Raw genomic sequence first — 24422 nt, 5'->3', positions numbered from 1 at the left:
ATTATCCCCACACACCAGCCTCGCCTATACCCGGCCGCTAGACTGACTACCGGTATCGACCGAACACGGTCTCCTGAGCACCAATTTGCATACCGGAGCGACCGGCCTCTTCGTTTGCAGCATTGCCCCTCGGGTGTAGTTCCAGTGCTGTTCGGGACCTCATACACCGCATTACGTGCTCCTCTGTTGACTACACCGCTTCATTTGCGATCCCCCCTTCGGGTGCAGTTCCACTTTCAGTGCTCTGACCGCGTACACCGGATTACCTTGTCGATCAACTCCTTCTGGGTACAGTGCCTAATCTCAACTTTCCATTTCTTTGTCTTCATCCCATTGTCTGTATTATCTCTGCAATTGTCGATCTGTGCCTCCCGTGATTCCTTTCCCGTTTAGGGGAAAAAAACCCGTTCGGCTGGGCGGCTACATTGGCAGGGACATCCGGCCGCCCCGGGCGCGCGCGTCTGGTGCTGACAACTTTCCAAACAACTTCCCCGTTCGGCGAAGCATCGCGGTCGATCTATTCACGCCAGACTGACTCGACTAAAACCGTGGGCCGCTCTGGGCGAAAGTGACGCCGAGGGAGTTAAAGCGAGGACAAGAAAGGGAAAAAGGGAACGGCGCATGCGCAGAAAACGCGAGAATAGGAAGAAGTGCGTGTCTGTGGAGAGGACGAAGGTAAACTAAAAGTAAGGAGAGTGTAATAAGCTGAAAGGAAGGGACGCATAGTGCATAAAAACAACTAGGCCTAACAAACAGAAAAGGGAACTATATACCTCCATCCGCTATATACACAAAGGATACACCTTTTTGTGGCGTATACAGGGGAAGGAAGTATACACCTACCCGGTTGTCCTCCCTGACAATCTCTAAGTGTGTGTATTGTTGACTGGGGTGCTTCGCTCATTCCATACGTATATCGATAAGGTATCCCTCAGCGAGCTTGTATCTATTGTTCGAGAGAATAACGGTCGCATGAAAGCGCTCACCTTTCCCTACTACCTCTTTCAGGCTCAAGGAAACAAGAAAACCTGCTCGGGGACACAGTGAGCTCGTTAGCTTATTTAGGGAAGCTCACAGGGACCACGTGTTATACAAGCTCTTCCCGAAAAGGGATAGTTTCAACGTTTGAAAGCCCCTTGTTAGCGGCTTAGAATTGAACGCGTTGAACAACAACAAAAAAAAAAAGGCAGTCGCCTGTGGCAGGTGCAAACGACTCAGGCGCTGGTTATTAATTTCTGTCTTCCTTTTACCCTGTGTGACTACGTTAGGGAAAGGATCGAGAAAAGCAGGGAGAACCACGTTATAAGCTGCGCTATCGGCGAAGTTTTCAGAATTATCTAGGGGGCGGGATTGCAGACACGATCTGAACTGCGACAGCGTGCCACCGACTGTGCATACTTAATACGGGGGGTACACAGAGCACAGCGCCGGGGTCTGTGTTTGCGCGGGGAGATCTGTGGAAGGGATTAAACGCGAGCAGGCATAAAGGGCATACGGGTGCCCATATAGGAGAACGCGCAAAAAAAAAAGATTAACGGCCCAGTTTTCACGGGGCTAATCTCTCTGTTTTTCGCGATAGGAAGGTACTCGTGTGTCGGTTAACGCAGCGTTAAGAAATTTTCGTTTTTTTCCGGTGATCAAGCTTAAAAAGGAATAGGAAAAAAAAAAGGGGGGGGGGGGGCTCTCTGTGCGGGCTTTCCTACGTGACTCAGCGTTTTCGCAGCCGGTGTCGTTCGGGCTTTCGTTCAGCAATGCGAAGTTTTCGAGCAGCTGCGCTCACGTCGGCTTCCCGTAATCCGCTTCCCGGAAGTTCTGGCTCTCTTCGGTGTGTGCTGCTGTTTGCTCGAGCCGGTCCCGTGTGACACGGGAGCGTCGCCTGCCTTGCATACCTCCTAACACAAAACAAAAACAACAACAAAACGGAAGCGGCTTTCGCGCGCCGGAACCAGGCGTCAAACGGTGCCGGATCTCGCTGAGGTGCTCGGGTCTCTCTGGTACATCAGGTGTGTTTTTCGAGTTTTCCCCCTGGATAAGTCCTTCCCGTCGCGCCGGCTTATCTCAAGTTCCGTCAGGTGGCGTTTCCTGCGCGGGCTTTGTGGCGCCATCTGTTGGCGTGCGCGTGCTTGCATACCCGATCGCCGTGGTTTCGTCTGCCTGCTTTGTCTCGTCTGCTGGCTTTGTAGAGGAAGTCGAACGTAAGCCAAAAAAAAATCTGAAAGTTGTCCCTCTATCGTGACATTAACGTGACTTTGTGAGCGAGGGTTATCCAGTTTGCATCTGCTCACAGCGTCTGCTTTTCCGGGTTGTTATTTTTGAACCCTTTCTAGTTCTTTTTACTGGGCTCTAGCGTGGTTCTGCTGTGCAAGAAGTAGTTTTCGTACTGCACTGTGTAGGTGGGGCATATTTCTGCAGTAAGAAAAAGATGAGAAATAGGAGATGAGAAATTGGACAGAGAGATCTTGGGGATCATAGTGTGATCCGTTGTTTTCGAGTCCTTGTGTCAGGTGCTTGGCTTCGACCTGGTGCTGAGAGACCGTCTCAATCCTCGCGTGGCCCGTCTCTGTGTATATTTTCATACGTACATGTACATATTTTTTGTTTTCCCCCTTTAAAACTTTTTCGAGTGTCCGGTGAGATCCGCTTCCACAAGAGCTTTCGGTTCGTACAAGCACAGATTCCCTACAAGAAAAAAAGTCCACGTAGGAATTCTGTAGTCATCTCCTTGTGCTCATCGATATCACTTTATTTTAGTTTTCGGAGTTCTTCGAGAGCTAAGTTTCGGAAAAAAAATCGAAACTAAAAGAAAGAAATTGGTAAAAAAAGTGCGAAGTCCCGCCAGGAGTCTCCAGACTGCAAGCGACAAGGATGGAGAGCTCTTGAAAGATTTCCGCGCCTCGAAGGCTCTCTGAGGCGGCTGTTTTTTGTTATTTCTGTACGCCTTTGCGCGTAAAATATTTTCGGGCTGCTCTCAAAGAACATATTTCCTTATTTTCGTCGTTTCGGCCACTAGGTGGCGCACCGGATTTGGAGAAATATTGGAGGAGAATTCATCGCCATATTGTTTTTTTCCTCCCCCGTCATTTCTTGCGGGGGGAGATTTATCGATAGCGCTGTCTGTCGCGCTTTTGAAATTGCTCCTTGTCCGTGACTTCTCCCCGGATGCCGACCGGTGTCATCTCTGTCGTTCTCGTCGCATCGCGACTGGCGGCGAGACCTTCGTTCGGGGTACGCCCAACGTTTCTTAATAAGCTCCTGCGTGCCTGCGCATATACCGGCCCGAGCTAAGGGTGCGGCAGGTTCGAAAATATTTTCGTTGTTCGGCGTCCTTTTTTTTTTTTTTTGCCTAGCCTCCGGTGTGGTTACACGTGGTTTATGGGACAAAGCTTTTTCTCTCTATGAAACAAAACTAAGACCAAACAAACTAAGCATAAATCAGCTGACTGTTAGTTTTGAACTCCTTACAGGCGCGTGGATTTAAACACTAGAACTCAATTTCTCGCGACGTACAAATCTGTGCTTTTCGTCGCGTGCGAAGCCTAGGAAGAACACTTTGGACCTAAAGCGGTGGTGGTAGCGAAAGAAGAAAATTCAATAACCCGTCTTCATTTTAGAGTGGGCCTATCTCGTGGAAAGCTGTAACCTCTGATCGTTATTTTTTTGGATGTCATAGGAGAACAGGATAAGAGAAGTGTCGAGATATTTTCTCTATGACAGCAGCGTCCGCGCGCTGTGTTCATTCTGTGAGTATAGTGTGCTATTTGTGAGTGAGACGCTCCGCCTCTAAGCCTTCAGAGGAACTAGCCACACGAAGTGGTGCTGCGCGACGAAGGTGATCCTCCTAGACAATCACCCGGTCTCTCCCTTGTGCGAGATTGCCGCTGTAAAGCGCACTTCCACCCCCTGCTTTCGAAGTTTTTAACTCGTAAGGAAACCGTTTGTTAATTCATTTGCCTACCGGAGGCGTGACTTCTCCGTTGCTGTGTCCGGGGGAAGAACGAGTTTGGTTCCTGGCGTTAAATGCTGTTTGAAAAAAAAAAACGCAGCAGCTTTGCCGAGTCGTTTCGTAGACGTCGACTCGATACACGCTGCTTGTTGCATTAAGGTGCGACCTTGATTTCACGGGTTGCTGAAGGGCAACCAGGAACCGTTAGACGTTCCTAGTCAACGCGCTAGGTTGTGAGGCGTATCCGAAAAGACGTGTCGACTTGAAACCGGCAGCTTCGCGTCGATTCGGCGCTTTAGTTTCGTACCCTTCGCACCTGTCGGGGGAGTGCGCGCGTCGGAAAAGCCGCAAAGTGTTTTGTGCTTAGGCCAACCAGGAAACTTTGGGCGTTCCTCGTCGACGCGCTAGGTTGCGAGGCGTATCCGAAAAGACGTGTCCACTTGAAACCGACAGCTTCGCTTCGATTCGGCGCTGTAGTTTCGTACCCTTCGCACCTGTCGGGGAAGTGCGCGCGTCGGAAAAGCCGCAAAGTGTTTGGTGTTTAGGCCAACCAGGAAGCTTTGGGCGTTCCTGGTCGACGCGCTGCGTTGTGAGGCGTGTCCGAAAAGACGTGTCCACTTGAAACCGACAGTTTTGCGTCGATTCGGCGCTTTCGTCCCGTACCGTTCGGACCTGTTGGGGAGGAGTGCCCGCGTCGGAAAAGCCGCGAAGTGTTTGGTGGTCGTGTCTCTCTCGTGGACTCTCGGCTACCGGTTGTCAAGATACCGCTTAGGCTCGAACGGCGACTTATTGTTTCGCCCCGTATGCCCACCTGATAACGCGGACCAGAATGAATCGGAAGAGAAGGGAGACACACTTGCGCTAAAATTGTGCATTCTGGCGACGTTGCTACGCGTGCCCAGCCAGAGTGTGTTGAAGAAGAGTTAACGAAACGGTGCAACGCCCCGGTGTACCCGACGTCGCGCTATCGTCTGCTCGCTTGTATCGTGTGCACGTGCGCGCCATTGTAGTCGTCTGCTTGCGCGGGACGCTGAACCGTGGCTCGCAGCGCGCACCCGTGCAAGTGCCGTATGCTCTATATATGGACACAGTAATCGTCTGAAACACACGCGGCTTGTCGTCCGTGTTAAGCCCGTGCATTGGCAACGGTCTCGTCTGCTCCTGACTCTGCGTTTGTTTTTATTTTTCCTTTTTTTTACTGGCGTTCCTCGTCCTCCATCACTCCGAGACCCGTGACACCTACTGCGCAGCAGAAACTGTCATTTACGCTCCGTTCGCTGCATGGGCTGAACGCCTTGCGTCGGATCCGCCTGTGGCTGAAGCTCCTCGTCTGAGTGAGTGCGAGTTACCGGATTTCGTCTCCTGTGCGGTTCGCGCCTGTCGCGTACCATTTCCGAATCGTCGCCTATAGTGCCGTTCCGCTGACGTCATTTCCGGGCACTCGTGCCGCGTGTTGTGCTTGGTGAGAGTGCGCGCAGAGCACGTCGCCTGCGCTCGGTCTGAGGTCGTGCGTTCACCGCCATCTCCGAGACCAAGCTCCTCGTGCTACGATAGACTTGAGCATCGGAGCCCCTGACTCAACTGCGTAACGCCTGGGGACTCTCTCTGCGAAAAATTGCGTGTCGGCCGGTGGTATCACGAAAGACGCCGGTCGCACTGAAGACGTCGGAAATTGCCGGCATCGTGTGCGTCTATAGATAAGCTTGTTCGGAAAACTACCACCAAACACCCGAAACAGTATCGCTGACTCAAGCTTGTAGTGTTCCGTCGCGACCATCGCCACCACATAACGCCTTGGCTACTGGCGACGTGGTCGCTGTCGTGTCGAGTCGGCTTTCGAAGAGCAGCGGCGATTGGACTCCTACCCGGCGTCGCCCGAACAGAGATCTCGTCTCGCTCGTGTTGAAGGGAGTGGCCTGGCAAGCAAACCTCGCTTCAAGCAGACAACCGAGCTGCGGATGGCAATACGGCTCCTCGACATGAGCAGCTTGTCCACTCGTGTTGGTTCTTCGCCCCTCTGGTGGTAGGGACAGAGCAGAGGAGGCTTCCACCATGATTCAGCGCCAGGAGAGCACCATCTACGAGGAGGACATGCCGGTGGTGATGCGTCGGCGCGGCGTCACCATGCGGGTGCGCATCGTGAGCGTCGACTCGCCCACAAACTCGGCGCCGGCGTCGCCGTGGACGGTGAGCTTCTGCTGTGCTCTTTTACCGCGCTAAGCAGCAAATTTTCCCGGCTGGGGTGGGTAGAACGCTTCGCTTGGAGCCCGGCGGATCACGTGACACCACATCACGTGACACCACATCACGTACACATGACATCCCTGACAAATTTTTTTAGACAGTCTATAGACTTCTGTCTATAAAGTCGTGGTGAAGGCAGGGGCTTGTTGTTTTTCATTATTTTTAGGTTGCCCCAACCTAATATTTGTCTATAAAGTCTGTAGACTCTCCGTATACAATCCCTGGAGAACAGTCTATAGGCAATACAAATCCTATAGACTACCGCAGCGGTGGCCAATTGGTTGAGCATGCGCCTCGCATGCGGCAGGTGCGGGGTTCGATGACCAGTGACGCCGGGTACCCACCGGTGATACAATGGGTACAAGCTTTTCCCTGGTCTGGTGCTCGGCTTCTCTAGGGTGAAATGCTTGGAAAATGGGTCTTTGACCCCACCTTGAGAAGTGGAATATACCACGTGCCATGGCGCTCTTTGGCCACAGATGCCATTGCGCCATGAAAATTAATAGTCGTCATCATCACAAATCCTATAGACAGTCTATAGACAGCCTATACATTTGTGGCCATACACTTTTATATAGACAGCTTATAAACTACGAATAGACAAAATAAATATCTGCAGGAAGACAATGGAGCCTATAAGAAGTCTCTAGACTATCTATAGACCATTTTTGTAAGGGATCGCACCGCGCAGCACAGCACAATTCAGCGCAGTCTAATGCAATACAATGCCACGCAGTATTACGTCCGAAGCAATCGTACAAAGCAGTGTAATACAGTACATACAAATCAACCTTACAAAGTAATGTGATACAGTGCATACAAATCAACCTTACAAAGTAATGTGATACAGTGCATACAAATCAATCTTACAAAGTAATTTGATACAGTGCATACAGGTCATTCTTACAAAGTAATGTGATACGGTAGATACAAAGCAACCGTAAAAAACAATGTGATACAGTGCATATAACGCGATGTGATGCTATACATACAAAACAGTGTGGTACAATACATACACAGCTCTGGTATAATAAATGCAAAGAAATGCGAAACAATACAATACAGCAGGCTGCGATTAAAACGGGTATAATCATTTACAGCGCAGTATAATGTAATCAAATCACATTATCTAATACAATAAAATAGAAATAAAAAAGATGCAACTTCATACTCTTTTTCAAAGAAGGGAAACCTATCTATGAACAGTATGCATGTGTGCTGGCAGTAAAGCATTATTTTTTTTTTCGTGCAATAAACTTTCCAAATATAGAAAAAAAAGCATTTAATTTTACGCTGAACATGTTGCTTTCCACTGCATAGTTTGTTTTTAGGAGAAAATGGATGCAGTTGTATATTTCTGACTAGTCTTTAGGCTCCTGAAAGGAGAAAACTTTCTATAGAGCGACAGGTTTCGTCCTTTGGCACAAATAACTTTTTCTTGACTGCAACTTTAATTGAAGTTCTTAAAACAGATAAGGTAGAAGTTTAATTATAATCCCCCAGAAACAGTGCCAAGCATATTACATAACACGAATATTTCTCGGAACTTGACAGTCGTTAAATACGCGGAGAGCAAGTCTCGGTGGAAGCAATCAGTAGCAAACAACATTGAGCACAAGAGAAAACCGAACACAAACGTCGATTCCCGGGCTTGGTGGAGAGAAGGTCAAAAAAAGTTAGATATTTATTTTTATTTATTTATTTATTTGAACTACCTTACAGGTCCGTAGGGCATTGTGTAAGGGGGGCGGCAAAACATCAACAACAAATCTAAAAGGGGACAAAGAAAGACAAGGGAACAAGGCACTATACATGATCAGTAAAAAATTGGATACACTTCAGTATTATACAGAACGGTTGACATAGGGGTAAGTAAAGGTAAAGTTGACATAGGAACACCGAAATAAAAATTCAAAAAAAAAGAAACCCAGGGTATATCACACAAAAATAAAATTAAAAAGCACATTGCGCGTTTACTAGTGTCAACAAAATTTGGAAACAGAAATACAAACAAAAGGAGAGAAAAAAATTAACGAAATGTGTATCAGCCGGGAGTTACACGGACGACTGAAATCGGACGAGAGATGCAGATCATCGATACCGCCACATCGTCAGTGACGCATGACGTAAATAATAGTAATAATAATAATAATAGTTGGTTTTTGGGGAAAGGAAATGGCGCAGTATCCGTCTCATATATCGTTGGACACCTGAACCGCGCCGTAAGGGAAGGGATAAAGGAGGGAGTGAAAGAAGAAAGGAAGCTAGCGGTGCCGTAGTGGAGGGCACCGGAATAATTTCGACCACCTGGGGATCTTTAACGTTCACTGACATCGCACAGCACACGGGCGCCTTAGCGTTTCGCCTCCATAAAGACGCAGCCGCCTCGGTCGTGCCGTAAAGTGCGATTCGAAAACAGTCCGAGAACCCGGGTGCGACGAGAAAGAAAAATTAATAACATCGCATGCATGGACACTTCTCATTTGGCTCGCGGTCTTTCTGCTTGTGTTCCCCGTGACAGGGGTATTAAACATCGCCGCGGGCTGCAGACTGTATTTGTTTTGTTTCTTGTTGCGAGTAATACGGTTTTTGTCCTGTGTTTCAGGACGCGCGCGCGCGCGTCTCACTCAGTGCCCGCGAAACAGCGCACGAGTACAATGATATTGCTTGATTAGGGCGCGCTGCCGTGGTGTTTCATAAACAGCTGCGGCCTTTAGCGCATACCATACGAAATGAGCTATAAAAGAAGCGGTAAGGGACACATATAACCGTGTCATATAAACAAAAAGGCCGCATATAGCAGCGTCGTTTGGCCTTCGCTCGAGAATCGCCCATTTCGTTCAAGCTAGAAAAGCGGGAAGGATCGAAATGTCGTGTGTCGAATGAATTGAAATGGAGATGGTTGAGGGAGGTGTGGGAGGTAAAATAAAAAGAGGGGGACGAAGGCTGGTAACGAGAAAAATATGTAGCGTAATTTAAAAAGGAAAATAAGCGTTCGATTAGGCGAACAGCTTATGGATCGCTGAGGGCTTTCCTGGTGGCGAAAAGTAAATGACGTGATATTGAAACAAAAAAAAAATGGCAGCAATATTCGTTGGAGCGTATTCGCGTGGCTAGATCGCCGAGGTTTTTCGCGTGTTGGGCAAATGGAATTGCCACTCTGGCGTTTGTCAGTTTTTTTTTTCGTTTAGTAAAGATAACGAAGCTGAACCGACGCTGTCTCGCATATAGCTCGTGTAGCTATTAATTTGAATATTTTCCGCCGCGCGCCACTTAGATTTAAATTGGAGTCAGATCCGAAAAGAAAAAGAAAAAAAGGCGCCTCAATCTGCGAACGTATGGCGAAGTGAAAGTACATATATGAACATATAAAGTGCAGATATGTTAAAAAAGCACGTATATGTGCCAGCGGACATGTATGTGAGAGCTGAATCTTTTCGCTTAGCATCCTATCGGGTTGAATGGTTCCCGTGAATCTGCGTTTCGTAAACTGCTTGGTGCTTTTTCGGGCCCCACCGCTTTTTTGGAAGGGCGCCTAACGAGCACCTTATATAATAATACGTCCGCGTTGTGGCGGATGATTCGCCTCGTTCGTTTTCTTGCTTCGTGAAGTTTCGTCAAAAGATGCGCTCCTGTTTGCGTGCTTTCAAGGAATAGCGCGGACGCAAACAGAATTGTGACGATCGTTTATGCAAGCAGGCAAATAAACATAAACGAAAGAAGCGTTCTTGCTTCAGTAATCGTCTGCTTGGGGCCAGCTGGTGCCTGTTTGGAGAGCAAAATTGGCTTACCGTAAATTCCGGCGTACAGTCCATTGGCTGTACATGTATGAAAGTACAAATTTCCAACTTTGCGCAGTATCTGTAGGTGCGGGATATGTAGTAGTTTCTTGCCTAGGCAACGCGAATTATAACGTCTTCTTGTTTAGATATCGCGATGTATGACGATGCTGCGTCATCTGTAATATCGGGGAGAAACGTCTGCAGGACATGTATGAGCAACAACCGAAGCAATTCGCAGCTCTGTTATCTGCCAATGGGTCGAGACCACACTTGCGGATGCGAAAGTCGGACCCCCTTTGTTTCTGTAACGTTTACTAGTTAAAGGAGGGCATTAGTCGCCGCACATTGCACTTGTATGTACGGATCGGCAATAGCACCTCTTGAGCACGTTAGCAGCTAATACCTTGAGCTTTGTGTCAAAAGTACAGGGTCCAGGGGGGTTTGCTTCTGGGTCATGCTCTGCGGTTCGTTATGCATCACCACCTGTTCCAAATCTCTTGACGTAGAGAGGAAATATCTTCCCTGCCCTTCCGAATGTAAGGGTTTCCGCCCGTGCTAAGAGCCTCCCTTTACTTTTTGGCAAAGGATGTGCAGCCTTTGATATAAGCTTAGAGATCAGGGGTTTTTTTATTTTAAGCTGCGTAGTGCTGTCTTTGTAGCATCCGCGGAAGTCCAACCTTTTGACGAGTGAGGAAGGTTCATCTCACCTTCATGAGAACTGGAACGCTGGCGATACTTAACGAGGCACACAGCGTGGCTGAGAAGCGACCCCCCCCCCCCCCCCCCCCTTCCTCTCCGTTGGCTGTAAATTTTTGACAAATGGTGTACGACATTAGCCAGGCTGAGTCTGCAGTTCGGATGTTGGAGAAAGAGGTCAGCCGTTTTGCCCACTAAACTGACTGGCCAGGATTTATTCCACATTCCCGGCTTGTTTTGTGTAGTTAAAACGAACGGCAGCATGTTTCTAAGGCTACGTGTGCGTGTGGAGGGGGGTGTAGCTGGAGCTGAGCAGTGGCTAGTGGCAGGCTGTGTTCGGTGTGCTCTGTCACCGTTCACGTCGTCGATTGTGTGTAGTCCTGAAAATGCGTTCATCGCCAGGACTTTTCCCGTACACCACTGTCGGGATCACTAGGCTCGAGCTGTTTCCTGTCCCGTTGTATTTCTTATTAGGTGTTGTTTTTAATTGAAAGCGATTGTCGTTCAAATGAAAGCTTGGAATAGCATGTTCCCAATGAGCCGCTTCCCATTTCAGTCGGGTCCCCAGCAGTGAGGTCGCACTCCCGCCACCGATGCATTAAATGGACATTGGGGACAACCACATTGGACCGAGTTATCCCGAGTGTGTGCATGCGTATTTTATGAAAGCGTGTTACAGGCCAGCAAGAATCGCCTATTAGCCCACTTCGTATATTGTATACGCACCCGGGGGCTCCCTCGTGCGGAAAATAAGGATACAGAGCCGAATTGTAAGGCGCGCCGGCGACGCCAGAGATCCGATATCTTGATTTGCGGCGGACCCGCCGCGTTGGCTCAGTGGTTAGGGCGCTCGGCTACTGATCCGGAGTTCCCGGGTTCGAATCCGACCGCGGCGGCTGCGTTTTTATGGAGGCAAAACGCTAAGGCGCCCGTGTGCTGTGCGATGTCAGTGCACGCTAAAGATCCCCAGGTGGTCGAAATTATTCCGGAGCCCTCCACTACGGCACCTCTCTCTTCCTTTCTTCTTTCACTCCCTCCTTTACCCCTTCCCTTACGGCGCGGTTCAGGTGTCAGCCGGCATGTGAGACAGATACTGCGCCATTTCCTTACCCCAAAAAACCAATTATTATTATTATTTGCGGCGCGTGTGTATACCTTTCCGGCGTGAGAAATTTGACGGGGCTTGCTCTGCGCGTGGGCTTCGCACTTGTTCGGGATGTTGTTAGCCCGTACTTCGTCGTGTAACTCTTTCCTTTTTTTTGTTTTCTGTCCTCCACGAGGCTGGAGGAGGAAGAATGGGGGGAGGGGGGAGGGGCGAATTATCGACCATCGTAGAGTCGTCTTCGTGGGCGTCGGAGTCTAGGGGCGTATACGCGCGATCGTGCCTGATGAGGTGATGTGGAAACGCTTACCCTCCCCTTCCATCTTCGTCCAGCGCTTGTTGCACCCGTTTCACACGTGTGGTACCATCGAAGGCACAGGCACCGAACAACAACACCGGACGAGAAAAATTACTCCGTACTTACGTACGCAGGCGCTGCCTTTGTGTTGTCCTCTTTTTTTTTTCCCTTCTTTCGCTTATTTCGCTGCTCCAATGTGGGAAGAAGAGAGAGAAGGATTAATGATCGGTCCTGGAAACTTTTGTCTTGATTGATTAGTCTGGAAGTAATGGCGAAAGGGGAGGGGAGGGCGGTTCCGAGTGCCTGGTATTTTTCTTAGCAAACACGAATGCACACGCGCTCCTCGTAAGCGGACGGATAGACACAGACCGGTACGGCGGTTCGACAAGGTTCCGACTTTTCTCGTATTCTAATTCTGAACAGCAATGGGAACAGTGCGGCACTTGCAGTATTTTGAGAAACGCTCTTTTTTTTTCTTCTTCCGGTTGTAACGCGAGGAATACATTACACGATAACGTTTACACTTCTTCCGTGTCCTGCCTCCGGTGCATACGGTCACTCACGGTCCTCTCGATCTTATCAGTTCGTCGACTCGCGCATGCGCGAAGTCAATCTTGCTATGCTCGGCAGCTGGGCTTCACTTGCGCTTACGCCTGAGATCGTGAAACGGGTCAACGACCCTTGGAGAACTAGCGCGGTAATAAATGGGCTTCACTCGGCGACCACCTCAGCAATGCAGTTCTCAACTCCCCTAGCCATGTATTTGCAAGCGTAGACGATGCAGCGGAGCTCCGTTAAGACGAAGTGATGAGGTATACTCGCGCGCGTTAAATTGGCGTTGATGAGAAATTGAAGCTGACCTCTAACGATACCCTGTCGCGTTATAATTACAATTAATCTAGTACTTTTACCGATAACAAAGCTTTTGTAAGGCAGAAAAGTAAAAAATAAATAAATACAGGTACCGCCGCCAGCGGCCGCTTTCACAAGCAGCTTGCGGGGAGTGACGTCAAGACAGATTTCGCGTACGGATCTCCGAGGCTGAGCTGTGATCACGGAGTCCTTTCCATTGTTTACGTCGCGAGTTTGAGTGTAGTGGCCGGGGAAAAAAAGTTCAATTTGTAAATGCAGTTTTCTCGGCAATTAAATGCGTCCTTTGCTGTCGCACAAACATCAGCATATAGCCCGAAATAACCGTGGAATAAATTTCTGCTCGCCGCAGAAATTCGATGGAATAGAGCTTGAATGCCTAAATTGTGAAGAAACCAAAGATAAAAAAGTTAGTACCTCCGCGTTATGCTGGTTATGATAGTGCCAGTATTTCGTTGGCGCCGCTAATGTTAGAGAAATCGGCGTGTCGCCAGTTAGCAATAATAATAATAATAATAATTTGTTTTTGGGAAAGGAAATGGCGCAATATCTGTTTCACATATCGTTGGACACCTGAACCGGCGCCGTAATGGAAGGTATAAAGGAGGGAGTGAAATAAGAAAGGAAGAAAGAGGTTGCCGCAGAGGAGGGCTCCGGAATAATTTAGACCACCTGGGGATCTTTAACGTGCCCTGACATCGCAAATAAGTATTCGGTGTGTGCTGTGTACCTATCGCGAGTTGTGTGAAGAGACGAAATTCACCCTGGGGCGAGGAGTTTGCTGAACGCTGGCAGGAAGTCGGATGGCAGGAATATCATGGGTCGCAGAAGAAAGGTGTACAGAATTTACGGGATCCTGACTCGCGACAGTGCTTGGTCGAGGGAGTCAGGGAGCGACTAACTGGACGATTATTTTATAAACTAATGCTTTACTGTGGAGGTTGATACTTTGGCTATGAGGGACGCCGTACTGGAAGGTTTCAAAATAATTGCGACGACTCGAGGGTCCTTGACACACTCCGGCATCTCGCAGGGCACACGATTGTTTTAACGTGATAGCGTTAAGGTCACGTGACCTTGTGACGTCCTCACAACCAGCCCACGCGATCGTGAGCAAACTGCCTACAGTGGCACGTGGCAGTTAAATTAATTATTGGTCGCGAGAGGTTGTTCGTGAACAGGAACAGCAACCTGGGTCGCACAAAGCCCCGCTTTTGGCAGCACCTACCATCGCTTAACCGCTTCACCACTGCGCCAAGAGGTGTACGTATGAGGCCTCTCAGGGATCTATGGATGTCAAGTAGGGAATGACCAATTCTGCATAATTTAGCCATTACGCTATCACGTCATACTCTTAAGGTGGAGCTTCAGTGTCCCCTCCGGTTTTTTTAGAGTTCGCATCTATCGAAGTGGAGCCACCATGGCGAGGTAGAAACCCACGACTACGTTCTCACAAGCTGAAAGGTGCTGGCACTTGCTAACATAATTTATTCCTTCGATATCGGCCAAATGAACAGTGAGTAGTGTAGGAGTTTGTGTTGTGTTATGACGCCGTCTATAGGCGTTTTTCAAGCCCCTAATTTTCGGCGGTGAAAAATTTTTAATTCCGCGAAGTGAGAACAAAGAACTTGAAATATTCCGCTAGTTTCTTTCACGCATGCGGCATTTCGCGCTGCAGCAGTGGAGAGTTCGGCGGCGATGGCCCACGGGCGTTGAGAAGTTGGCTTTAACCGAAGCTCACGAGCCTAGCGGGTGAGTTCGCAGTTGGTGTCTCGATCAACAGCGAATAAAAATTCGCGCCCGCCTTTTTTCATTTATTTAAGCATCTTACGAATCTGTCATTTCATAACCTTTCTGCCCTGAGGCAATAAACATCGCTTGAAAAAAAAATTCGCGTTGTATATTTCGTAGTTTGGTTTCAAGTGTAACGCAAAGTGTTTGTCACATGGTTAGGGGAATTCACCAAGGTGGAGAACATTTGTAACTGGGGAGCAATTCACTCACTGGCACCCACACAAGCGCAGCAAATACTTCTACGAAGAAAAGCTTTCCCAGAAACTTCGCAGTTAAAGAAAAATTCGTCCTGGTCCGGGGTTCGAACCCGAGACCACCGCTTCACCGGAGCAGTCGCTCTACCAACTGAGATGACCGGGACGGCTGGCGTATGGTTGGGCTAGAGCGAATTTGCTCCCTTATTAAAGATTTGTACCCGCCGCGGTGGCTGAGTGGTTAAGGCACTCGGCTACTGATCCGGAGTTCCCGAGTTCGAACCCGACCGCGGCGGCTGCGTCTTTATGGCGGCAAAACGCTAAGGCGCCCGTGTGCTGTGCGATGTCAGTGCACGTTAAAAATCCCCAGGTGGTCGAAATTATTCCGGAGCCCTCCACTACGGCACCTATCTCTTCCTTTCTTCTTTCACTCCCTCCTTTATCCCTTCCCCTACGGCGCGGTTCAGGTGTCCAACGATATATGAGACAGATACTGCGCCATTTCCTTTCCCCCAAAACCAATTATTATTAAATATTTGTTACACCCTGGGGGATTCCATTTCACCAACAGTGTTCTCGCTTCGAGTTATTGATCAGTTCGCTCTCGCCCTACCATGTGCCGGCCGTTCCAGTTAGCTTTTCTCTTTAATTATTCTTAATTTTTTCTTTAACTACGAAGTTTCTTTGCGCAAGCTGTGCAGCTTTCCTTTGTAGCCTTATGGCTGCGCTTGGTGGATGCCGAGGACGCAAGGTGCTTTCTGCGGCGGATGACTCAGCAAAAGAAAATCTCATTATGTATGTGCGAATACGGTAATACTACTTTCGACAGCCTCAGTATTTACCTTATATAGTTAACCGACTCATCCCATAGAAGCCCGCGTTTCGGAGAGATCCGCAGCTCTTGAAGCGCTAGCTTGCTGGACCGGATTTGGGGAGCAAGCGTATCAAGGCATCGGCAGAACTTCGTTCGTGACCGGCATCTACGTTTCATGAGAACTGAGGTGATCAAATTGTTCACATTCCCATCATTATATTATTCATATTGATGTCCACAGAGAGAGTATCACAAAAAAAGATAGTGTGGCTAATAATAATAATTGGTTTTTTGGGGAAAGGAAATGGCGCAGTATCTGTCTCACATATCGTTGGACACCTGAACCGCGCCGTAAGTTAAGGGATGAAGGAGGGAGTGAAAGAAGAAAAGGAAGAGAGGTGCCGTAGTGAAGGGCTCCGGAATAATTTCGACCACCTGGGGATCTTTAACGTGCACTGACATCGCACAGCACACGGGCGCCTTAGCGTTTTTCCTCCATAAAAACGCGGCCGCCGCGGTCGGGTTCGAACCCGGGAACTCCGGATCAGTAGTCGAGCGCCCTAACCACTGAGCCACCGCGGCGGGTCGATAGTGTGGCTGCTAACACGCAATTTCGCATTTTCCGCGCAATCGCAGCGTCGCGCAAAAAACTAGGGACCTCGGACATGTTAGCTAGCTCATGAGGAGCTTGCGTATAGCGTTTCAGGCCAGCATCTCCGTGGTCGGAATAGGACGGCTATTGTGTTGTCCATTTCGCTTCTCGCGCCTTATTTTCACGGGCCGTTTCCGATGGCGCTGTCTCGATCGGCTCGGGAGCTTTATAACCCATTTCGTGGGCCGAAACAAAACATTGCGGCGCTTTATATCGTCCAGATTTTCCCCCCAAGCCTTGCCTGGCACTTTCTTTTTTTTCTACGAAAGCATTCGCTCGCGCGCTATCGACTTGAGCGGACTTTTCGGTTCGGGGAGCTTATCGAAAGTGAAATGCAAATTTCCTTTCGTTGTGAAAGCACGCGCGAATCGAGGTGTAGCCTGGCCTCAGAGATCTGCGTGTAATTATCTTGACGCCACCGCAGTTTGCTTGTGAATACGTCCGACGGTGGCGTTACGTGCACTTAGTTCCTTGGCCTTTTCTCGTTTATAAATATTCTGCTTTCTGTGAGAGCTCCACCAGTGGCAGCGCCTGGTATCGCAGCTAGGGCAGTGGCGCGTCGCTTAACCGCTGCACTTGCACCACTGCGCCAGCAGTGGTGTGAGGGCTCCCAGGAATCTATGAATTTAAAGTCTAGAATGACCAATTCCGCTTATAGGAACATTAACCCATTAAGGCCATCGCGTCATACCCTCAAGGCCGAGCTCAATTGTCCCCTCCAGTTTCTTTTTTATTAAATTTCCGAGCTGTATAATTGAATGAAGACTCCAGAACTCGGGTGGAAAATTAAATAGCGATCTGCGAAGCTTCCTCTACACCGTACAGCTGTGAGAAGAATTAACTTCATGGTATCCTTCCAAGGACAAACATTTTAGTGGGATGATAAAAAGAGCGAAAAATGAAGTATCCCAGTAAAATTTACCTCGCATGACGGTTCGTGCAACGAGTCCTTCCTGAGCCTTATTCCTCGCGAATCTCTTTAGTCCCGCCGCTGAAAACTCACCCCCTTCGTAAGAACGTCCCGCGAGATTAAGGCGGTTTCCGCTGCGCGGCGCAATTAGGTAATTAGGCGTTTACCGCCGTTTCGCCGCGTTCCTTAGCTCACCCATTTTTCTTAATTCGCTCCTTCGGGTTCTCGCGCTTTGCGGGCGGTGTCGAGTTGATGGAGAAGTCGGCGATTGCTAAAGTTTGGTGGCGGTTTGCAGCAAGGAAAAAAAAAAAAACTGGCACTTAAGCTCCTCCTTAAGGGTATGACGCGGTAGCGTTAATGGGCTAATGCCCGTTCGTGCGGAACTGGTCGTTGTAGAGTTTAAAGTCTAAGTGACGCCACGAGGTCACGTGACCTATAGTTGACCAAGCTGTAGGTTGCCGGAGCGACCGGCGAGGATTTAAAAGGTTGCGGACGCCGGACGATTTTTTTCGGGCAATTTTTTTTCGGTCTCCCGTAAATTTTTTTTTCTATTCGACGATTCAACGTTGAAGTTTGTACTCTTGAATAGATTAAGCCAACTTGCTGTAACGTGGGCGGGGAGTTAAGAAGAAAGTACCTAAATAAAGTTGAATGAGCGTTCACGTAATGTGGCATGAATTTCAGCGTACAAGCTGTAAACACCGTGCCAAATTTGTAAGTAGGTCATGGGATTTATGTTTGTTAAAGCGTATCGTGGCCATCCGTAAAGGGTTTAATGGGTCCTGTGACCGACTGACGATTAATTAGTCGCAGGAAAATTGGCGATCCACATCACCCATTAAATTCACCTATGGGTCACGTGATGTATGACGACGTCACTGATGGTAGTCTCGTGATGACAACGTCATTTCACGCTAACTAAGCCGTCTCCAGGCAGCAAGCCGCTAAGAGTTGGCGCTGCGGAGAAAGGATGAAATGTTCCCCTCTCTCTCTCACTTTGAATAAGACACCGCTAGGGGTCCCGTTCACGTGAAAAGCCGGTGTCCGTCCGTCCGTGTCTCAAAAAAGCTGGGGGGGGGGGGGGGGGGGGCACCTGACGTAGTGAGCAGACGGCAAACTGCTCACCACACTGCACACGGAAAGGAATAAAAAGGGATTAAGCTCTCCTATAGACTCTCTCAGAGAAAGAGTACAGCTTACTCCCTTTTACTCCCATATAAGCGTACTCTTCTTCGAACTCCATATGGCAGCTGGCAATGAAATTAACTCAAATATGTTCAATTCAGTTGCCCCGTGCCCACCGTGGCACTGCCCATTACCTCGTTGGTCGAGAGATAGCCTCCTGAATCCACCTTGGCGGCGCTTGGGTGGATGCCAATGAGTAATTACTCCCTTTGACCCGCCGCGGTTGCTCAGTGGTTAGGCGCTCGGCTACTGATCCGGAGTACCCGGGTTTGAACCCGACCGCGGCGGCTGCGTTGTTATGGAGGCAAAACGCTAAGACACCCGTGTGCTGTGCGATGTCAGTGCACGTTAAAGATCCCCAGGTGGTCGAAATCATTCCGTAGCCCTCCACTACGGTACCTCTCTCTGCCTTTCTTCTTTCACTCCCTCCTTTATCCTTTCCCTTACGGCGCGTTTCAGGTGTCCAACGATATATCAGACAGATACTGCGCCATTTCCTCCCCCCCCCCAAAAAAAAAAAACCAACCAATTACTCCCCTAGTACAAATTCACTCCACCTTGGCGGATTTTCCTGAACATTTGACCAACACTGTTCCCATTCGAGTTATTGATCAATTATCTCTCGCCCTACCATGGCTTGCCGTCCCGGTTAGCTCAGTTGGTAGAGCGACTGCTCCGGTGAAGCCGTGGTCCCGGGTTCGAACCCCGGACCAGGACGAATTTTTCTTTAACTGCGAAGTTAATGAGAAGACTGTATAGCTTTCCTCTGCAGCTGTATGGCTGCGCTTGTGTGGATGCGAATGAGTAATTTCCCCCTTGTTACAAATTTACTTCACCTTGGGGGATTCCCGGAAGCAGTTGACCGACTGCGGCGCTTTTAGCTTGATCTGTGTGCATTCCTCCGACGCATTCCTCCTGCTCATCTCCCCCACATTTCAGCTCGTAACAGACTCTATTTCTTCCTGTATTTTCTATTCTGTTCCTTTCCTGGCCATCCCCACCGCGTCGCTTGGAAAGGGGGCTTGTTGTACGTACACAGGCCCGGAGCTGATTGGAATCGCTGGAGCGCGGGCGGAGTTTTCGTGGCGAGGCCTATAATTCCGCAGCGCCCCGCCCGCCCGCCCGTTCGCCCGGGCAACTGCGCTGCCGTCGGGGATCGATTTGGGGATACCTCTCATTCCTGAACCGATTCGGTCTGCGGGCTATTCTTTTCTCCCCTTTTCGAAGCCGAACCGATGCGCTGCCGTAATAACAACGCGAAACCGCAGACGTCGACGGTGCAACTTTTGTTCTATAGGCACGCGCGCTGTGGCTACTCTAAGCTGTACTAAGCTGCACGTTGCTCTGTGCGGGAAGTTTCGGGATGTGGCGTAACGATCGTCGCCGGTGGTGCTTGTTGGAGGTAGGGGGGGGGGGGGGTTGAGGGCTGGTGACGTGCTCCCTAACAATGGGCTCTAACGGTACCGGAAGGAGCTCAAAAAAAAAATAGAAATGAACGTTTCGAAATGGACCCCAGGGGGCCATTATAACGGCGGCGGTAGCTACAGTTTCGTGACCGTGCTGTTGAAGGTAAGGGCGGGGTTTCGTTGATTGCCCTTCTGCGATTGGGTGGTGTTCGAGAGTAACGAGCTTTACGGTGTTTTCTTCTCGCTTTATTTCGAAGCGAGTAAGTGGAAATGGGAAAGGGGGGTTAAAGAGAGGAGAGTGCGCAGGGGTTCGGTGGGGACCCCGCCAAGTGTCCCTTCGCATAGTAAAGGCGGATGAGAAGTGGGCGGGGCCTACACCATACACGGCTGATTAACCTTCGCTAGAGCAAGTTAATGAGTGTCATTCGATCAGTTGATCGGTCAAAGGCTCCGCCTTTTCATGGCTCGACGAATCAATCGCTCAATTTAGCAGTCACTTGGGCGGTTGCTCTTTTAATCTGTGAAATTTCGTTTTTGTCACAAGTTAAACTCTGTCTTGCACTGAGGGAAGTAATTCTGCTCGCATGTGCTCTATTATAGTCGGATACAATTCAAGAACGAAGGGGCTTTTCTCCGTCAAAGGATTCCATTCCAGCCAATGGCGTCGGTCGATTCTCATGAGTCTGCTAGCGTCACAATGCAGGGAGTGGCAGATGAAAGGGGATTGTCTTCTCCCTCCAAAGTCGGGGATAGTCACCTGCCTGCATTGTCACGCTGCTCCTTGCATTGTGACGCTAGCAGGCTCATGAGGATAAGCCGACGCCATTGGCTGGAAGGGGGTCCTTTGACGGGGAAAAGTCCCTTCGTTCTTGAGTTGTATCTTTGCGCAAGCAGAAAAAAAAAATGCGCCTAGCAGTGCTGCCGCACTGAAACTGCTCTTCGTGCTCAGCCCTCTTCGCAGCAAAATATCCGTGCATTCTTCCTGTGTACTCGTCGCCACCTCATCTCAGCCTTTCCCTCGACCTCGACGACTGCGCCCGCTTCCATTCTTTTCCCTATACGTTTTCTCCTTCGCACTAAGGGATCATCGGTTACGTGGTCTACGCATTACACGGCCTGCCTAGGTTCATTTTCCTGCCGTCAGTTTTATCCTCCTAATTTAAACGGCGTAGCTGCGGTCTCCGCCCTTATAGAAATTGCTTAGATAGTCTATATATATAGACTGTCCATAGACTTCGGTTTATAAATTCTATAGACTCTCTATAGACAAACCCTAGAGAACAGTTTATAGGCAATACAAATCCTGTATACAGTCTATAGACAATCTATAGATTTTTGGCCATACACTTTTAGTACACTTTTGTCTATAGAAAGTCTATAGACTATGGATAGACAAAACGAAATATATATAGGAAGGTAATAGAGTCTATAAAAAGTCTATAGACTGTATATAGACCGTTTTTGTGAGGGCGAAACTGCGAAACAGCCGCATTCCAAAGAAGAACCATGGATCTGCGAAAGACAAATGGTCAGAGCGGTCAGTCTTTTTCTGAGAGCACAAAGCACTTTTCCACAGCAAAGCCTTCGTGCCCTAGTTTTAACTTTCTTTTTTACTTTTGCTATCCCATTCTTGGCTCTGGCGCGCACATACTGAGCGAGTCAAATCTCGCTTCTCGGATGACCAATCTGCGCCGTCGCGTGTGCTCGCCGTAGGAGCTTCGAGCGAGCTGCAATTTCGTGGCGAGTATGGGCGTGGCCGCTCGAAGGTGGTCGGCCAGCGCGCACTTTTCTTGGCCTTCAGCTCCGCTCGAAGCTTGGCGCGCCGCTTAATAAAAAGCATTTCCCGGTGCGCGAAGCACCTGCGCTCCAATTTGCAGCGGCTGGTTGGGCGGGCCTTGGTCATTTGCTGCGCGCGGTCTCTCGGCGGCGAAGCGAACCTCCAGGCGCGCGCCGGCTTTTATCTAGTTTGTTTATTTATTTACTACGCCTTTAAGCTCTTGCAGACTGTTACAGAGCATACTGCGCAGCTATAGAAGCTATGAAGTGCCTCAAACTGGGCTAGTTGTCTGTTTTTTTTTTGCTTTAACGGGATAGCGTTAAAGGCCCCGTTACACAGAAAATCTGGTGTCGCCGTTGTCGGCGTTGTGAGTGAAAAAATCACGGGCATGGCTTCGGCAGGTGGTCCCCCGAGAGCAACTTAGGAGGCAGGCGGGCGGGCAAGGTCACGTGACCTTGAAGCAACAACACAACCTGTCCACCGGATAGTGAGCAAACTGCCCACTGTGACAGGTGGCAGTTAAATCAGTGATTGGTCGCTCGGGAACAGCAACCTGTGTCGCACAAGGCCCACTGCTGGGATCACCTGCCATCACAGGGCAGTGGCGCATTTCCTAAGCGCTACACCACTGCGCCAGGAGGGGTATGAGGACTTCCAGGGACCTACGAATGTAAATCGCAGAGAACTACCATCTGCATTTGTGGGAGTTAACACATAACGCTATCGCGTCATAGCCTTAAGGCGGAGCTAAAGTTTCTCCTCCACTTTTTTTCCCCTATGATCACACGAAGCTGGGGTAATTGCGCAGTGGCACTATAAGAGCGACGAAAGTATTGGTTGCAAATTCTGCTGCTCAAATTGCGCAACGAAAATGCACTGTATAGGAACAAATAGCGAAGGAATAACGACAATGCACGGGTGTCCATGTTGTGCTCCTTCGTTAATGCATATGTGCAATTTTAGAAGCATCATCTGAACCTTGAAATTGTTGCACACTCAGCACTACCCCAGGCGAAGACCCAGTACATCGAAGGAATAGCTATGCGCACAAGGAACCCAACTAACTCTGAATGAAAAATATAAGGTGTATGGGCAGTTTTTCTGTAACTCGGTAATCCGCAGCTAAAGTGATATTTGCTGTCAGTGCACGTTAAAGATCCCCAGGTGGTCGAAATTATGCCGGAGCCCTCCACTACGGCACCTCGTCTTCCTTTCTTCTTTCACTCCCTCCTTTATCCCTTCCCTTACGGCGCGGTTCAGGTGTCCAACGATATATGAGACAGATACTGTGCCATTTCCTTTCCCCCCCCCAAAAAACAATTATTATTATTAACTTCTCATTTGTGAGGCTCAATGCGCCATAGAATTTTACACAACGATAAAACTGTAACAAATTAGACCAGCTGAAAAAAAAAACACCGAAAAACCCTCCACTGAAATGACATCAAAACATTCCAGTCGTCCGTCATTACTGTCCGGCTCTACAAAAAATTAAAATGCTTCAGCATGCTGAAAATTGGTTGCATTCAAGCCATCTTCGAATCTCAGAAACTTCAGTTACGGGAATGTTCGAAGTATTTTTAGTTCGAATATAAACCTGCCTCGCTACTCTGCAACATAAGTGGTATAGGACTGCGGGTCGTGCTTCAGACGATAGAAGGCGCTGCGCACTAGGTAGCGCTCACTCTTCAATCAGTCAATCAATCAGTCAGCTATCATTCAATATCTTAATCAGCCACCTGTACTGACGCGGTTTCTGGTAAGCCTCAGCACACTACTAGTAGTGCTCCATGGTGGCCGATTTCATCGGAGTTCGCACTCGCTGCATATCGTTAACTTAAGAGGCTCGTATACTGTCCAAAATGCAGTATATTTACTTTTCTTTGCCATTATTCACTTGCTTCTTCCCTAATCCGGACGTGTTTTTGTTGCCGTTGCTCGCATTCTCATCTAGCGCTCTTGTTAATCGTAGCGATATCAGTCGCCAGCCGTCTTCCACGAATAGCGTTTAAAGGGAGTGTCAAAAGTGTCTCACTTCCTCATCTTTCCCTAAGCCTTTTCCCGCTTTATTCTCTCCTCCCCAAATCCTCCCCGTTAAGCAGAGTCCTCCCTGCAACCTCTTTGGCGATCCAAATCTTTACCTCAAGCCCGCAACTAGGGCCGTATCAGTTTCGTGCTTTTCGATCTTATATTTACCCCGTTTCCCCCTTTGCCCCCTCCCCCTTCACTGCCTGGAGGTTGGGCTCTATTTCTTTCACCGCACCGCTGCGGCGCTGTGCGGCGAAGCCTGCAATCAGTCGTCGCTGCGCGTCATTTCGTATCCGCCCATAAATCCGCCGCCTCTCTTTTTTCCGTCTGTTTGTTTGCCCCCCTCTATGTTCACCCAGCAAACAGCGCTCACGCCCTCGTGTTCTCTCGAAGCATTTCTTCTCAAGAAAAACCGACTCCCCAACTTGAAGATCCATTTCATTCGCCATACATGCGGGGACCAGAACAAACGTGAACGCTGAGAATGACAGTGATAAATGAAGGGGGTAATGCTGCTAGAAACACGGAACAACAACTGCTGGAAATAAAAAATATAAAAAGGAAGAAAAGATGACCGAGTAAAGGTAAGAACGAGCGAGCAGAAAACCAAAATTAAGAAAGAAAGAAAGAAGGAAAAGGAAAGACGTTGCATGTTGAAAGAAACGGGCAAACAGCTTGCGGGAAAAAAGGGTTAAACAGCAGACAGGGTGCGCTACAGCCATTCATA

At 49.0% G+C, this 24422-nt stretch overlaps 1 protein-coding gene and 1 non-coding gene across 5 annotated transcripts in view; both read left to right on the top strand.

Moving 5' to 3' along the window:
• The window catches only part of LOC144110932 (microtubule-associated serine/threonine-protein kinase 3-like), a 276237-nt gene that overhangs the window by 89315 nt on the left and 162500 nt on the right, over positions 1 to 24422 (top strand). The window contains exon 1 of one of the 4 annotated variants that reach the window (XM_077644000.1): positions 4590 to 6130. The exons of 2 other annotated variants lie outside the window; for them this stretch is intronic. In XM_077644000.1, the coding sequence (XP_077500126.1) occupies positions 5996 to 6130 (135 nt within the window). In that variant the 5' untranslated portion in view covers positions 4590 to 5995. Of the gene's footprint in view, positions 1 to 4589; positions 6131 to 24422 lie in introns of those variants that run through there. One more of the 4 variants, XM_077644001.1, reaches the window with a different exon arrangement.
• Positions 19128 to 19201, top strand: TRNAT-GGU (transfer RNA threonine (anticodon GGU)). Its single transcript has one exon. It is a non-coding gene; the product is annotated as a tRNA-Thr (tRNA).

This window comes from Amblyomma americanum, chromosome 11, assembly GCF_052857255.1.
Source record: "Amblyomma americanum isolate KBUSLIRL-KWMA chromosome 11, ASM5285725v1, whole genome shotgun sequence".
Classification (NCBI taxonomy): domain Eukaryota; kingdom Metazoa; phylum Arthropoda; class Arachnida; order Ixodida; family Ixodidae; genus Amblyomma; species Amblyomma americanum.
Note: the sequence above shows the minus strand (reverse complement) of the source record. Positions and strands in the feature narration are given on the sequence as shown.